Genomic DNA, 17,768 nt, shown 5'->3' with positions numbered 1-17,768 from the left:
GCTCAGAACATAACAAACACTCAAAATAAGTATTAATTTTCTTCCTCTCATCAACACTTATTATCTATAATTATTTTAATCTAGTGGTTCTCAAACTTGTAGATATCAGAACTCTCTTACACTCTTAAAAATTAAAACTTCCTCCCAAGAGTTTTAATCTGTGTGGGTTACATTTATCAGTATTCATCATATAAAAATAAAACAAAATTTAAACATCATTGGTTATTGATTATTTAATAATTACAACTAGAAATGCACTGTATATTACTACAGCACATCTTTATTAAAAATAACCATATTTTTCTAAAACAAAAATTGCTAAAAGAATAACTGTTTTCACATGTTTGCAAATCTCCTAACATCTGGTTTAATAGATGATGACTAGATTTTTACACTTGCTTCAGTATTCAATCTGCTGCAATATTTTGTTTTGTGTGAATTCCATGAGGAAAGTCAAACCTCACATATATAGTTAGGAAAGGGAGATGCACTTAACAGTTTTTTCTCATGGCTGTGGATGTTCTTTGACACTACATTCAAACGAAACAAGAGGTAAAATGTAGCTTCAGTATGGAATCTTAAACAATATCAATGAACTCTTCATATTCTGTTAACATTGAAAGCCATTGTTCTGTCTTGCTCTTTGAATGACTTTTACTAATGTGCGTAATTTTGTAGTACAATGCTTTGGCCCTTTGGAAAATATTGTTTCACTGAGTTATGCAGATCTCCCAAATTTCACAATGCATTATTATAAACATGGTATTTGTTAATATCACCATAGATATCATCAGATAATTCTTGATGTATTGGGCAACTATTAATCTCATAGGTGGCAGATGAAAGTTTTGCAAAACCCTAAATTTTTAGCTACCTCAGATTTTACCTTTGGTGACAAATACTGAGCATTGTTTTCCTTGAAGTGGCAGGCTCACTTTCCTCATTTATTTGTAAAGATGTTGTTTGCTTATTTTTAGAGAGAGGGAAAGGGGAGGAGAAAGGGAAAGAAACATTGATTGGCTGCCTCTTGTATGGATCCCATCCGGAAATCAAACCCACAACCAAGGCATGTGCCTTGACCAGAAACGAAACTTGCAACCTTTCACTTTGTAGGACAATGAACAACCACTGGAGCCACACCAGTCAGGGCTCACTTCACTCATTTTTAAGAACATGTCTGCCAAATACCTAAGTTTGAATAACAGCTTGACTGTTGAGCGTTCTTTCAGGTGAAAATGGTACTCTATGAAGAAAGGGCCAGTTCAGCTCAATCACAAAGTGCTTTCCCACTATAAACACTGTACTTGGCTGTGCAGTAGAAGTGTCGCATGCATATTTCCAATGGAGTCACACGGAAATATTTCTTAAAAACATGTTTTCAAGGGTGTATACTTAATAAAATTAATAGCTTTTACTGCTCCATCAAGGACAATCAAGTAAAATTTACATTTTAAAAATTGTTATGGTAAATGCTTGCTGGTAAAAATATATATATAAGGACAACTATACAGTTTTGTGCTTTGATCCATGCTAAGGCACAGGCAGTTTTGCTCACTGTGGTTTTTGCATCATCGGTGTAAATGTCAACACAGTAAAAAAAAGAAAAAGACACATAATGTCTTTTATTATTGTGAAAAAGGTTTGACCTTAAGGACTCTGAAAAGGTCTTAGGGATGGACCTCTATGGGCCTGTGCACTACACTTGTAAAACCTTTTTTAATTTAATCTGTAATGTGTTTTGGAGTTTGCAAAGATGTATGTAGAAGGATCACTACATTATTTAATTACAGAAAATTTTCTGAAATAAATTTTCAGTAATAGATTGTCAAACTATGCTACATCTCACAAACATTAAAATTTATATTTTAATTTCCTTATTTACACTTTTATATAAAACCCAAATTTTCTTCAGTTAACAGGCATTATTATTTTAATCAGGAGAAAACCATCTGATTCTAGAAATATCATTAGCCAAATATATGATCTGCCCTTAGGCTAGTTCTAGACTCTGTGTGAAGTGATTTATGTAAGAAGCAACACCAACGTTTAGTAAGCACATACCCAGAAAAGCTCATTTGTGCTGTGTATTTTGCACGTTTTATCTCATTCAAGACTCTCCACTATTCTGCTAGGTAGATGTTATCCGTGGCCAACTCTTCAGAGTTCCAATGAAAGCCCATGTAAGATATTAAAAATGAGGGGATAAGATTGCTTTCTGAGAGCTAAAGTTTAACATATGAATCAGAAAGGAAATATGAAAAGTTCTCTGGAAGTGACAGACTGGCTCCTGGGCCCACCAGACTAGGTAACCTGTTGGAGCTAAAAGAATGAACAGGCCTGAGAGGTTAGAAGAGTGTGAAGAAACAAGGGGTGCAGATGCAAGTATGGGCCACATTCATCCAAGGGCTTCAGCCAAGGCACTTACAGTTTCTAATCTCATGAACTTTCATAGCTTCCCAAACTTTTGTTAGTGACTACAGATTGGGGTAAAGCCAGGTGTGACCAGGAGCATCCATTCTGGAGATGGCTGTTACAGGGACATCTCAAACTGCATCAGTCAGTGCTGGGGTCCTCCAATACCCTTTGTTCTGAGCCCCCAGGACACATCAGATTATGACTTGCTTTCTGTGAAAGTCTACTGATAGTATAAAAATGACTACCCTGGCAGACAGTAGCATTCTGGTCCCAGTGGAGCTCTATTATTCTGTGTCAGTGAATCCATAGTCATTCTAATTTGTACGCACAGTTGATTTTCATTATTCACAAGAGTCTCATTGTATAGTCTCCTTGAGCACTCCCTGCATTAGCCAATGCTGAACCGTTGCTCCTAAGAGAAACACAGGGTTAGTTTTCTGTGAGCCTCTGGTCATGTTTTCACCAGCTGATTAATATGTAATTCTGTTTAAAAACATCTTATTTAATATATATTGCTAAGTCATTACCATTGAACTCATAGATGACAGCCAGTATAACTCACACCAGAACAAAGCATATCAAATACAATTGTGTTTTCCATAGGCACATCACTGCCTTCTTGCACTTAGGAACACTAGGCAGCCCTTCAGCACCACACTTGAGGGACATTCTAAACAGCACAACCACCAACAAAAGACATAAGGATGTAACAAACATGGTACCAAAAGACCATGAAAAGGATACCTGTTTACAGAATGAAAGCTAAAGCAAGAAGGCAAAACCTTGTTTGACCTCAGCTGGGAACATGTGTATCAAGTGACTCATTTTTTTCTGCCACACTGTGCATTTATATAAATGACTGAGAAAGTATTGAAAGTATCGATTTGGGGGTTACAAAGCAATTTTAGCAAGTAGGTGAGTTTGCAGATGTGGAATCATGAATAATGAGGATCGACTGTATACCTCAAGCAGATAAACAGGAGCCTGACCCTGAAAGATGTACTGTTTTTTTTCTGTGTTGACAAGTCAGGCTTCTGTCCCCGCAAAGCTGCTCTTAGAAGGGTCAACCAGCTCTCGCCAGGAAGCACATCCTCACTTGGAGCTACAAATTTGGGCGCTACTTCTACACCAGTGTTTCTCAAGCTTTAGAACAACACAGATTGCTGAGCCCAGCCCTATCATTTCTGACTGAGTAGGCCTGGAGTAGTGCCCCAGATATTGCATTTATAACAAGCGATGATCATGCTACTGGTCTAGGGACTACACTTTGAGAACCTCTGCTCTATTTTACAAAATTCAGTGGGTTGAGTAACCTGTGCCAAGTCTTATGCAAAGCTACTAACTGGCTTTCAGAATAACATGTGGCTGAATTGATGATCGGCTCTTTCTGTTCCACTGCAATATTTTGGGGGGTGAATATCCTAACATGACATTTTTCCCATATGTAAATGGTTTTAAGTGGTTGTTTTATTCCTGGACTGGTCCACAACAGTCTGTTCAGTCATAGTAGAGCAGGGATCTAGAACCAAGAGCCCTGTTCTGGTTTTCTGGGTCCTTGGCAGGCAGTGCTGGGAGTGCAGGAGGGAGTAGAGGAGGAAAAAGAGAGATTCCACTCTCGTTTTTGCTACACAGTGACTCATACTTGATGACAGCTTAGGATATCGGAACACAAAGAAATTGATGTTGTCATGTAAACTTAACGGTGGATTTTGGTTGAGAGGCAATAAAGGTAGTGATTACACGCACACGTACACACGCACAGAGGAGTGGGGAGTCTGCTCACCTGATTATCTGCTACCTGAGCTCGAGTCAGTGTAAGACACTGTGAGCTCTAAGTGTTAGCTAATATAGTTAATTTGGAAGGGGTGTGTGGGAGATAATAAAAACAATCTTAGCAGTGAGACTCATAACCAGGTCACAGAGTCAGGCACTTCAGAAAAATTTATTTTCATTTAAGAAAATGTTGCCAAACTATTGGATCTGCCAATATTTCATCAAGAATCTTTTCATATTTCACCTTTGCAGTAGTATTCCATATTTCTGCTTACCTACATTTGGATTCAAGCACATTTTGCCATTGACAAATGATGCTGAAAGATTCAATGAAATTGTAAAGAATCAGAAAATTTCTGCTAATATCGACACACCTGAAGGTGGATTTGATGCAATTATGCAAGCTGCTGTGTGTAAGGTATGCTGAGGGGAAGAGTGTTTTACTCTGATAACACAAGTTTCATCTCTTATTACCACATCTACTTTGAAGGACTTGGCTAACTTTATCTTTTCTTTAATTGTCATATTTCTACATTGATATTTTTCTTAAAGCAGAATTTCTTTAAAATTTTTAATTAAGTCATATTATAATGGGACAGCTTTATTCTTAATATTTGAATATCCTAATAAAATTTTAGAAGTATTGGGGAAATTTTACTACAAGTCATGTGTGATTAATTTTTAAAAAATTAAATCAGATTAATTGGATTTTTATTTAATCATGATAAACAATATCAAAGGCAGAAATAATTTAAAAAGTAAAAATGCCCTGAATCAGTATAAATTTCTACATATGATTAGATGTCCATTGTTAGGAACTAACCAAATAAGCATCTGAAGCCACACTGTCCACGCAGCAGTGGAGGAACACGCCTCCTCCTTGATAATCTGACACTTATCCACCCACAGGAATGATTCTTACCCTCAGTTGACAGCTCTTCATGAAAAATGCCAAGAAATAGACAAGGCTAAAGCTCCTAGAAGGTGGGAGGGCCAAGGAATAAGGGAAAGAAAGAAAAGGATAAGGTGGGATGTACAACCAGGATGAGTTTTTGCCCAACTAGTTCTGGACTAATGTTAATTAAATGGGAGAGCTCTGCTAGGGAACAGCCAATGGACCATCTTAATTAGCAATAGTATGGAGTGATACTTTGATACGCAATTCTTTTCCTTTTATTACATTTATAAATTTTGAATGATACAGTAAAAAAGATAAATATGTGCCTAAATGTTAGGTGACAGTTTAATAAAACAAGCTTACTCAGAGTCCATTTTGTGCTGCCTTCTGACTAGTTTTGCTTCAGCCTGGATTTAGGATAATCTATGACATCCCTCCCTTCATTTTTCTGGTAAATAGAAAATGGACAGTAAAACTATGTAAAAGTTGAGATCAAGTAGATACTGATTTTAGTAAAATTATTTTTCCTGAAGCATTAATTATCTAAAAATGTTATCCAGGAAAAAGCAAACATCACAGAATTTTGTGTGTTTACTGAAGAAATTAGGAAAGACACAAATAAATGGAAGCATATGCCGTGTTCATGGATTAGAATAATTACCATCATCAGAATATCCATATGACCCAAAGCAATTTGTAGATTCAATGCAATCCCTATTAAAATACCAGCAACATATTTCACAGATATAGAACCAATATTTCAAAAATGTATATGGAACCATAAACAACCTGAACAGTATCAGCAATTTTGAGAAAGAAGAACAAAATAAGAGGGATCACATACCTGACATCAAACTATATTAAAAGGCTACTGTAATCAAAACAGTCTGGTACTGGCATAGGAACAGACACATAGATCAACAGAACAGAACAGAGAGCCCAGAAATAAACTCAGTCAGTTAATATTTGACAAAGGGGGAAAAATATAAAATGGAGTAAAAATAGCCTCCCCACCAAATGATATTGGGTGATAGGGACAATGACATGCAAAATAATGAAACTTGGCCATCAATTTATATAATACACAAAGATACACTCTAGGTAGATAAAACACTCAAATATAGGTCATGACACCATAAAAGTTCTAGAGGAGAACATATGCAGGAAAATCACAGATATACCATGCAGCAATATTTTCACTTATATGTCCCCTAGAGCAAGGGACATAAAGGAAACAAAAAACAAATGGGACTTCATCAAAATAAAAACCTGCATGGCCAAAGAAAACATCAGCAAAATGAAAAGGGAACCAACCATATGGGAAATATATATTTGCAAATGATACTTCAGACAAGGGTTTGATCTCCAAAATATATAAAGAACTCACAAGACTCCACCCCAAAAGACGAACAATCCAATTAAAAAATGGGCAAAGGACCTGAACGTCTAGACACTTCTTCAAGGAGGATGTACAGAGGGCCCAGAGACCTATGAAAGGATGATCAATATCACTAATCATCAGAGAGATGCAAATTCAAACCACAATGAGGAAACACTTCACACTTGTCAGAAAGGCCATGATAAACAAATAAACAAATAAGTGCTAGCCAGGTTGTGGAGAAAAGGGAACCCTAGTGCACTGTTGGTGGGATTGCAGACTGGTATAGCCACTGTAAAAAACAATATGGAATTTCCTCAAAAAACTAAAAATGGAACTGTGAGGTTTTTTTAAAGATTTTATTTATTTATTTTTGGAGAGAAGGGAAGGGAGGTAGAAAGAGAAGGAGAAACATCAGTGTGTGGTTGCCTCTCATGTGTCCCCCACTGGGGACCTGGCCTGCAACCTGTGATCAATTCATATGCCCTGACTAGGAATTGAACCGGTGACCCTTTGCTTTACAGGCCCATGCTCAATCCACTGAGCTACACCAGCCAGGGCTGGAACTGCCTTTTGATCTGGCAATCCCACTGCTGGGATTATATACTCAGAATCCTGAAACACCAATCCAAAAGAACCTGTGCACCCCAGTGTTCATAGCAGCACAATTTACAATAGCCAAGTGCTAGAAGCAGCCTCAGTGCCTGTCAGTAAGTGAGTGGATCAAAAACTCTGGTACAGATTCAGGAACTTCTGGCCAATATGGGGGCATAGGTAGATATACTTTTCCTACTCACACAACCAAAAGGACAACAACTAATTTTAAAACAAAAAACAACCAGAACTGCCAGAAATGGAACTGTATGGGAGTCAGACAACCAAGGAGTTAAAGAAGAGACATTCATCCAGACTGGTAGGAGGGGCTGAGATGGGCAGTCCACGTGTAGGATGTGTGGCAATGTGGTGGCTGGTGGTCCCACATTTGCATGCAGATAAACCAAGAGGAACAATTGGGGAGCAAGACATACCACACAACCCAGGGTTCCAGTGCAGGGAAATAAACCTCAAAACATCTGACTATAAAAACTTGTTGGGAGTTTCAGTAGCAGGAGAAACTCCCAGCCTCACAGGAGAGTCTGTTGGAGAGGCCCACAGGGGCCTAGAACGTACACGAGTGCACCCGGCCAGGAATCAGCACCAGAAGGGCCCAATTTACTTGTGGGTAGTGAGGGAAGTGACTGGAAACCAGTCAAGAGCCAAGCAAGCAGCAAGAAACACAGCAAGACATATCATAATTAAGTTAGCCAAGATTAAAGATAAGGAGAGAATCTTAAAAGCAGCAAGAGAAAAGGAGACAGTTACCTACAAAGGAGTTCCCATTAGGCTATCAGCTGATGTCTCAAAAGAAACCTCGCAGGCAAGAAGGGTCTGAAAAGAAGTATTTGAAGTCAGGAAAGGCAAGGACCTACACCCAAGATTACTCTATCCAGCAAAGCTATCATTTAGAGTGGAAGGGCATATAAAGTTCTTCCCAAATAAGGTCAAGTTAAAGGAGTTCATCATCACCAAGCCCTTATTATATGAAATCTTAAAGGGATTTATCTAAGAAAAAGAAGATAATCAAAACTCTGAACAAAAAATGACCACAAATTCACAACTATTAACAACTGAACCTAAAAAAGAAAAAAAAAAACAAAGCAAACAATAGAGCAGGAACAGAATCACAGAAGTGGAAATCACATGGAGGATTATTAGTGAAGAAGGGCAGGGGAAAGAATGAGGGAAAAGATACAGGGAATAAGAAGCATAATTGTTAGGTACAAAATTGACAGAGGAAGGTTAAGAATAGTATAGGAAGTGGAGAAGACAAAGAACTTATATGTATGACCTGTGCACATGAACTAAGGGGTGGAATAATGGTGGGAGAGGGAGTGCAGGGTGGAGGGGAATAAAGAGAAAAAATGGGGCAACTGTAATAGCATAATCAATAAAATATACTTTAAAATCTATGGTACATTTACATAATGGAATACTATGCAGCAGAAAGAAAGAAGGAGCTTCTACCCTTCGCAACAGCATAGATTGAACTGCAGAGCATTATGCTAAGTGAAATAAGCCAGGCAGGAAAGACAAATGCCATATGATCTCACCTATAAGCGGAACCCAATCAACAAAAGAAATAAGCAAGCAAAATATAACCAAAAACATTGAAATTAAAAATGGACAGTAACCAGAGGGGAGGGGAAGAAGGATAACAGGTGAAAGAAGGGAAAAGATCTACTCAAGGAACATCTGTAAAAGACCTATGGACAAAGCCAAAGGGGGATAGGATTGAGGCTGGGATGTGGTAGTGGGTGGGGTGAGGGAAAGTGGTGGCAGGAAAATGGAGACGACTGTACTTGAACAACAATAAAAATAAAAATGAATAAACAAAAAGAATGTTGTGTGTTTACTACATTAATAGTATGAACTCCCAATAGATGAAAAAGGCTAAAATAGACCAGCAATATAATTTTATAATCTGAATGTGTACAGTCATAATTGATTCACTCTCCATAAATGCTTACCTCTATCCAATACAATCCAAGTGTTTCTCATTGTAGGAAAAAATTGGCTGGCGGAATGACTCCCTCCATCTCCTGGTCTTCGTGAGTGATGCTGATTCTCATTTTGGAATGGACAGCAAACTGGCAGGCATTGTCATTCCTAACGATGGGCTTTGCCACTTGGACAGCAAGAATGAATACTCCATGTCAACTGTCTTGGTGTGTAATCTGCACTCTACACTGTTTTCAGGGCTATAAGAAGGCAAATGAAGCAATGATTGCTGTAGTAGATAGCAGAATAACCCACACTTGGTGAAAACAGTGTATCTTTTCTGATTTGAGGTTAACAAATTGCCCTGTCTCAATCCTCATCACCCTGAGAAGTTCCCACAGGAGTACAGGTAGATGGTGCGGCTACGTGAGAAGTCTGGATCTGGTGCAGCACATAGGATCCCATAACCTCCCAATTTTTCAAAGAGCCAAAGGCCAGCAAAAAGCAGAACAGTTAGCTCGTCCTGTTCTTGACCACAGCCCCAAAAAGGAGGGCTCAGAGCGAAACCACAGTCACCTAGGAGTTGCTGTGAATGATGGTTCCAGAGCATGCTTCTTAAATAATGCCATGTTTTCATGGACAGTTGGGTCATGCAGGAAATGATGAGTCAAGTACTGCTTGGTTGGTGCATATTAACATTTGGTGTATTTTTTGTCCTTCAAAAAATGCTGCCAACGTGCAAGGAAAAAACACTTGACTTTTTTAAACAAGGTAAAATTTTCAGAGCTCTTTGAATGTACATTATTTCATTCAGTTCTCACCAGAATCTTGTGTATGTAACTGCTCTCTTTAAGCAGACCGTAATGTTTGGGCATGTGTTATTCCCTCTCTCCAGAATGCCCTTCCCTTCTGGATTGCTGAGAAACTCTTAATTATCCTTCAAAACCCAGCTCAATCGTGACTGTTCCCAGCAGCCGTTTTGGATCTCTGCTGGGCCTGGTAGTGATCACCTCTCCCCTCGCTCTCACACGTTCATGTCTCTTGCCCGTCGCTGTGCAGAAATGTGTTTGCTCATGTCTGTCTCTATTTCTCTAATATGTGTTCCTGAGGGTCAGGAGTCCCTGGAACACACTGGACACTGGCTACTCAATGAAATAGAGTTGAATTATGAGGTAGCAACATGGGAAAGTTATATTATCGCCATTTAATATCTGAAAAAATATGGTACAGAGATTTTTATGTGACTTCTTAAAATGACAATGCTATAAAAGTGTATGTAGGGGAAGAAAGGAAGGGAGGGAAAGAGGAGAAAGAGAAAGACAAAGATAAAAAGAAAAAGAGAGTTCTAATATTGGATTGGAAAAAACTATTCTCTAAAAAAAAGAATTCAGTGAGGTAATGTGTATAAATGCTTAATACAGTGTTGCCAGCTAGTTTTTAAAAATCTAATGGTTCACAAATTATCCACCATCTCTTGCCTAAATTTCTAAATATGAACATGAATATTTTCCTATAACTTTGATTAATAGTATTTCCCAAACTTATTTAATTATATAAATTGCCTTTCCATATTATAAGATCAATGACGGTAGCCACATATTGTCTTTTGGCCAACAAGGAACAAGAAATTGTGAGAAATGAACCTCCTCTTTTTTGTAATTATTCAAATGCTCCTTAATAGATATCTCAGAAAAGTAGGACTATAGAAGCAAACACTACCTATTGTTTAATATGACCATCTCATCTAATAAATATTTAATTCATCCTCACTGAGTTTCTACACGTGCACAGAAGCTGGGAGCCATTTCCATGCCTGCCTATAACAGCCCTCTGGGTTTTCTAAGCATTTTCTATGCACTCAACACTGGGCCAGGTTCCTGGGGCCACAAAATAATAAGACATAGTCCCTGGGGACCTTGAGGAACTTATAAGATCATTGTGGGAACTAAACCAATTGATGTGGATCAAATAGAAAATTATTTTTGCCCACTTATGGAGGGCTACATGGCATGATTCTGACTATATATGCACACAAGTTGAATGGTTTGAGAACATGTGAAGATAAGGAGGGGTCAGCACTGGAGGAACTCATGCTTAAGGATGAAGGATGCTTAGTGTTTGGGCACCTGAACAGCAGAGGGGATTGAAAATGTCAGACTGAGGAAGATTTATATTACCTGGATTTTACCAGTACCTACTAATAAAAATCCAAATGGCCTGGAAAGTGCGTATTACACAGCCAGATTTGCAGTCAGGTCCTTTGCCTGAAGTGCTGAAAATATGTGAACACGCCACATGAGTGTACAGTGTCCCTCCAGTTGGGCTGATTTCAGACATTGTCAACAATGTCTTAGTTCAGTTGTTTGCAAGCTAATCTTTCATTTGAGCTTCCTCTTTGTATGTCATCCACATTTGGATTCATGTAAGAGGCAAAGCTGCTGCATGATTTTCAGCCTTGGAAAATAAAGGTCATCTTCAGATTTGATAATAAGTGACTTCTTTATTTTTCAAAGTATCTGTATCACTTGGGAATGACATGTCAATGGGACAGAAGTACAATGTGTTTTCAACTGTCCTGTAAAACTATTGCAGGATCGTGTAAAACTGATTAGTGACTTCAAAGAAGCAATAAGACCAAACCCAAGAACCAGGGCAGGAATGTCCTTAATCAGATAGGAATTGCAGTGTGTCATTCATGAGCAGGCTGCCCCTTTCTCAGCCCTCATGCCTCCTCATTCAGTTCCAGGACCCGTTTCAGAGCAACGAGAGTCACCCAGTCATATGCATCGCAGTCTAACTACTCCTTCCTCCACTCTGACATTCCCTCTAACTTGAGCCTGCTGGCAAATGTTGCTTAGAAGAGGAAATGTGAAAATATGGCACACTACCGGTCGTTAAATAAATTTCAAGTAATCTCCTTAGAAGACCAGAACATAAATACACCAGGTTGATAGGCACTGACTCTTAGGAATTAAGGGGATTTACAAAACTGAGGAAACAATTATTAAACTAATTAAGTAAATAATGCTAATAGTATATTTGTTTACAATTAGAGTAATAGATACAATAAAGCCTATGAGCATTGAAATGCCAAACTTATTAAGATATCTTTGAAAGAAACATTCTTTTCTTTATTTTGCATGTTTCTGTTAAGATGATACTTAAAATCTTTATGTTAATTTTAGGAATATCCCACAATTGGACAACTCATTGATAAACTGGTGCAAAATAATGTACTACTGATCTTTGCCGTCACCAGAGAGCAAGTTCATTTATATGAGGTAAGCAAACATCATTCAGGAAATTCCTTTAGGGAGATTATTCAACGGGAAACTTGAACATTAACTCTGTGAGTTTAATGCATGAGAAAACCATTAGAAAATCATTAACATGTGCCAAATATACTGGACACTTGGCAAAGTGGAGTCAGTTACTGTTTACAATTTAAATTATAAACATGGATGTGCAGAGAAGAATGGGGGACAGATATGGTGGGACCAGGGAGATGAAGTTATGGAAATGAAAAGGTGAGTTGAAAGAGACTACCAATAAACATAGGACCACCTGCCTAATGGCAAAGTAGTCCATCTTTCCTTGAACTATTTCATCTGATGAGGAAGGAGTCAACAGAAAGTAGAAAAAATTATGAGGATTGGGGGAGAATTGACTTTAAATTCCCAGACATTTGCAAATTAGATACATAAAAAATGTATAGATAGAGACACAATTCAAGCAGCTATTGAGAAGTGAAAAGCTTGTTAAATTGGGCCAAAAAATAATTTCCCACTTAAAGCAGCTGAATTTGCAGTTCAAGTTTTGGAATGGAAGCACCAACTGCAGAAAGAGAATGGTTTCATTAGATGAAATAATGTCTGATCACCAATGCCTAAACTGTAAGATACCCATGCATACACAAAAGATTTCTGTGGTTTCTTTTGAGCCTAAGAAAAACGATATGTCAAAATACCATGAAATGAGTTGCTAGCAAATGGTCTACTCCTAATGGGCAATGTTACAGAGACGTAAGGAGTCTCTAGCCTGGGCCTTAGATAATGTAGAGAAATAGGTGTATATTAAAGTCTTTGACTTCCATGCAGAAACTTCAAATACGTCTAAATTCTCTCTGATCTCCTATTCCTTTTGAAAGGACCTCTTAACAAGCTTGCTGAATTTACAGGGCTCGGGGAAACTCTGACATTATTTCACAGAGGCTTTGATTAAATGCCACTCACTGCTATGGACGGTGCCGCCCATGAACTTGCATCAGGTTCTGTAGAAAGGATTCAGGAGGAGATCCTATCTTGCATTTTTAATGAGAGGAGGGTATTGTTCTCCAGGTGAGATTGCCATCTGCTGAAAACCAAGGAAGTCCCTTGAAATAAAGCTGCATACTTGAACCCTTTGTTCTACTCCGAGACCATGTGGGTTCACCTGATCTGGGCATTTTCTTAAGGCTCTTTAGTATGTGATACTTGTTTCCAGTAGTTTTAAGTAGTAGGGCTGCAATATACTGCACATACAATAGTGAGTCTATTCTGCCTTTGATCCTTAAGGCCAGCTTGAGAGGACCCTGGGGGTCTCAACACCTCCTCCTCACCAGGGCTCCTGTTTAGAAGTGGGAAGAGGGGTTGCACAGAACTTTTCTTAAAAGGAGAGTCAGAGAAACATGACTGACGATCATGAACATAGACAACTATAACTCACATTGGTAATAGTCTTTAAGACTCACAACTCATTTATACACCTCTTCAAAACTGTTATTTAAAAGACAGAGGAAGGTGAAAAATAACTACATGGTGAAACAGAGCCTGTCGGATTTAAGCTTGTTGTATCCACAGCTCCCATTTTGCAAAGAAAATGATCATTTCCATGGAAAACACAGATTACAGCCTGCCTCTAAAGTAACAGCAGGATATTTATTTTGCCTGCCTACTAATCTCATTACAAAGCAAATTTATGTTCTGTTATGATCTGTGGTCTTCGCCATCCAGGCTTCACTCAGATCGGGAGCCCCTCAGATCGGGACCAGGTCAGCAGCCCACTCTATGACTGCCCTTCTTTCATTATTTTATTTTTAGTTTGTTGGACTCTCCATTCCATTTGCATTTGTGGGGGCAGGTGCAGCCAGGTCTAAAAATAATGACAATGACATTGCACTTCCCTGAAGGCTTCACACAGCATGAAAATGCTGATCTCTTGCCTTATTGATAATGAAAACTGAAAATAGACCAATAATGGCTTGTGTTGCTTTTCCACTTAAATCTTTTAGAAGGATCGCTATGTATACAGGAACTGTGCAAACTGATGTCTGGATAGCGGTGATAGAAGAACATAACTACCAAAGAATCACTGGAAAATAAAACCAGCGTTAGGATTAATAAAGCAACCAAGTGGTTGACTGTAACGGAAATTCCAGGGGGCAAATTGCTTGTGCCAGTTCTGTGTTAAGTGCAGGTTGTGTTAGGTGCGTATTCCCAAGGCAGGGGATGGATCTCGTCTTGCAAAGCCAATAAGATTTATTTTGCCCATTCACAGAATGCAGGGGAAATGACTGTTTTTTTCAGTGATTTTTGTAAGATGCTTTTGGACTGCCCAGGTGTGTGGCATTGCTGTACTTTGTGGTAATAAGAGATGAGTAAACAACCAAAAGGATGATTTGCCCTCAGTTCAATCTGACTAGAGCGTGCACCCCAGACTCCAGCAAACAGATAATTTTGAACAAACTTATTATTATGAATAGTTTCCAGTTTGTTCAATTACAGGGTTCAAAAGATAATGATAGATAATGCACTGAGAAGCAGATAGTATATTTATTATATTCTAGTGCTAAATACCATTTTGATTCAGGATTCAATTATCCAAGTTAAAAAATTTTTTTAATCTCTTCTGTTGTTTTCAAAGTTTATTGTGAATTTACATTAAGATCGTATCAGGCTACTAAACCCCAAGTATCTGATTTGACTAGTCTTTCCTTCTAAATGAGATACTGAGATAAAAAGCAATTAAATCAGTGTCCTTTACTACATTGTCAAATCATATTATTTATCACCTGGGATTATTTGCAAGACTTTAAAATATCCTATATATTTCGAAATGTCTACAACTGCCTGGAAAAAATGAGTTTTGTGAAGTTAATAACAATAATTATTATATGACTTGGTATTTATGATATAATATTGAAACACAGCACTTAGAAAGTAAATAAGATATATTGGTAATAGACACATCCTGTTTAGTCACTAACATCTATGACCACTAATTGATGTCCCTATAATTATTAGGACAGTGTCATGTGTCCAAAGCATGGGGGCAAGGGACCCAAGGAGGTGTTTATGTTACCACAGGCAGGACCCCTCTCTGTGGAGGTAAAAAGTCCTCAATTATCACTCGTGGAGGAGAATGGTGAGTCTTGCTCATCTTTCTGTTTAGGCCAATTCTCCATATACAGTAGATGCACATAGACAGTATGTGTACTTCTCCAGAAATGCAATTCTCCATATATAATAAGTATTTGTTGAATGAATTCTTTAAAAATTATAATGTAAGTACCTCATCTCTCTCAAATTGAGTGAAAGTTTTTAAATAGGGACTTGGAGTTTTGGGTGACAAATGCCTACTAAGGTTGAGGGAGCCCATGTGCAGAAACAGGTGTGGGTGCCTGACCCAGTGCTGCTCCTACCACCCCCGCAGCCCTGGCCGTCCCAGGCCCTCCCTTCCCTTCAACTTTGACACAGGTGGCACCGGAGAGGAAACAAATGCTCTGCCATCAGCCTGAGGACCAACTGGTTGGAAAAGCTTCAGAGCCTCCTTACTAGGCCATGAAAGGAAAACCCCTGAGCAACTACCCTCCTGACGGTCATTATATCTAAAAAACAAGCATAGAGAGTAGCCACAGTACGCTCTGAGCCGGATGCTCTGTTGTAGCTTGCAAAAAGTATCGACCGTATAGGAATTTCAATTTTTCAGGAATCAATAAGCCAGTTTTTATTTCACCCCTTCTTTCCTTTTTTTTTTTTTTGCTCATCTTTTGAGCTTTTCACTGCAGCAAGAGAGTTGAAAGGAGGCAGAGAAATTAGGGAGGAAGATAAAACAAAAATTGGATCCTTTTACTATTTGTTAGCTGTTTTGTTATTATTTTGTTTTATAATGTTCACTGTTGGAAAAGATCAAAACAGTTTCGATCAGATGAAAATCCCTTCATCTCTGGCCCCAGTTTTTACCACACACACACACACACACAGAATGACTTCCTTCCAGCTTTAGTGGTCAGTGACTTGGTCTGGAGGGGAACATCACCACGAATTCCAGTGATCTCTGCACAGATAGCATGGAGTTAGCTCTGATGCAGTTCATTTTAGGGCATGGTGTAGAGAATTATTATGTTTTATCCCATTAACTCCATCCTATAATAGACTATTCCAAATTTATGCTTTTAGAAAAAATAAAATCATCTAAGAATATAAAGAAAATTGTGGATTGTGAGAAATATCTGTGGAGTTAATAAATTGTTCTTAATTCAGGTATAATGGAGAAGGATTTTGAGCTCTCTTTAATTGAGGTATGTGGGAACAAAGACTGAGGCGAGCCAGCTGCCTATACTTTTCCTTATTAACCAAAACCTCTCTCAGGGAGGGACGATTTTGACATAAGACTCATGTCTTCAGATTACCAAGGCAAGGTTCTCAGCAGTATTTCCAGTCTGATTATTAAATTGCAATCATGAAATTCATTGGTAGCTACCCCTTAGATTCCATGTAGTACTTTTCTTCTTACAAAGAATGTAAAGGCTCATAATCCAGACAGGAAACACAGAAAAAAATACTAATTGATGCCCTACTAAGCCAACCTATGCAGAAATACAACATGGCATTTCAGCAATACAAGACCTACATATATCAAGATTTACAGAATACCCAGAATGTCTAGCATATGGTTGGAACCAAGACACTATTGATTGCATCCATTCATTTATTCATCCATTCAGCCAACATTTTATGAGCTCCTTTCAAGAACCAGGGTTTCTGACTATAGAGGAGCATAAGACACAGAGTCTCCCCCGCAAGTCTCATAGAACATTAACAGACTTATAGACCAATAAACAGGATAAGGGCATTTTAGAAGTTGCATTCTGAAAAGAGACCTAAGGCAGAATTTTGCCAAGGAGCTAGAGTTTTTGTATCTGCCTCTATTTTTACTATTTTCTATTTGTTAAACGGGGCAGCAAGTTAAGTGGCAATTATAAACTACCTTTGATGCTAATAGTTCCACAGTGTTGTACTAAGCACTCCTTCACTTTGCATCAGTGGAAACTGAGGGCCAGAGATGCTATGCAACTGTGATTATAAGAATAAAAGGGCAGGTTTGCTGAGGACTCATTGTGTGGCAGCAAGGGGGTATCTTAACTCATTTTATCATTTAATCTCCATCTGATGGCTGTAGAACCCAAAATAACAAAGCAAGTTACATGGGAGAGCTAGGATTTGAACCTAGGCAGTTAGAGTCCACAGGTTCAACCACGGAGCTTAAGGAACAATTGGACCTGAACTGCTGCAGTGAAAGAACATGGTAGTTTATAGCCACTAGACTTTTATATAAAGTAGCCTTTTAAATAAAGTAACTGACTTTGAAAGTCATTGAGCAGTGAAGGCCCGGGGCCTAAGGGTAGAGCAGAGCTGTCTGACAGGTGAACAGAAAGGTGAAATTCTTATAAATAGTAGAGTCCTTCAAGGCCAGTAAACACTAGGGTCCTTTGATGTTGCTGTTAAT

At 38.4% G+C, this 17,768-nt stretch overlaps 1 protein-coding gene across 5 annotated transcripts in view; it reads left to right on the top strand.

The window, feature by feature from the left end:
• The window catches only part of ITGB6 (integrin subunit beta 6), a 152,603-nt gene that overhangs the window by 78,598 nt on the left and 56,237 nt on the right, over positions 1 to 17,768 (top strand). For 4 of the 5 annotated variants that reach the window (XM_053655167.1, XM_037140422.2, XM_053655165.1 and 1 more), the window contains 3 exons: positions 4,441 to 4,606; positions 9,068 to 9,229; positions 12,188 to 12,283. In XM_053655167.1, the coding sequence (XP_053511142.1) occupies positions 4,441 to 4,606; positions 9,068 to 9,229; positions 12,188 to 12,283 (424 nt within the window). The remainder of the gene's footprint in view (positions 1 to 4,440; positions 4,607 to 9,067; positions 9,230 to 12,187; positions 12,284 to 17,768) is intronic. The other variant, XM_053655166.1, reaches the window with a different exon arrangement.

The sequence above is a fragment of the Artibeus jamaicensis genome, unplaced genomic scaffold (genome assembly GCF_021234435.1).
Source record: "Artibeus jamaicensis isolate MK-2021 breed Jamaican fruit bat unplaced genomic scaffold, CSHL_Jam_final contig_936, whole genome shotgun sequence".
Classification (NCBI taxonomy): domain Eukaryota; kingdom Metazoa; phylum Chordata; class Mammalia; order Chiroptera; family Phyllostomidae; genus Artibeus; species Artibeus jamaicensis.
Note: the sequence above shows the minus strand (reverse complement) of the source record. Positions and strands in the feature narration are given on the sequence as shown.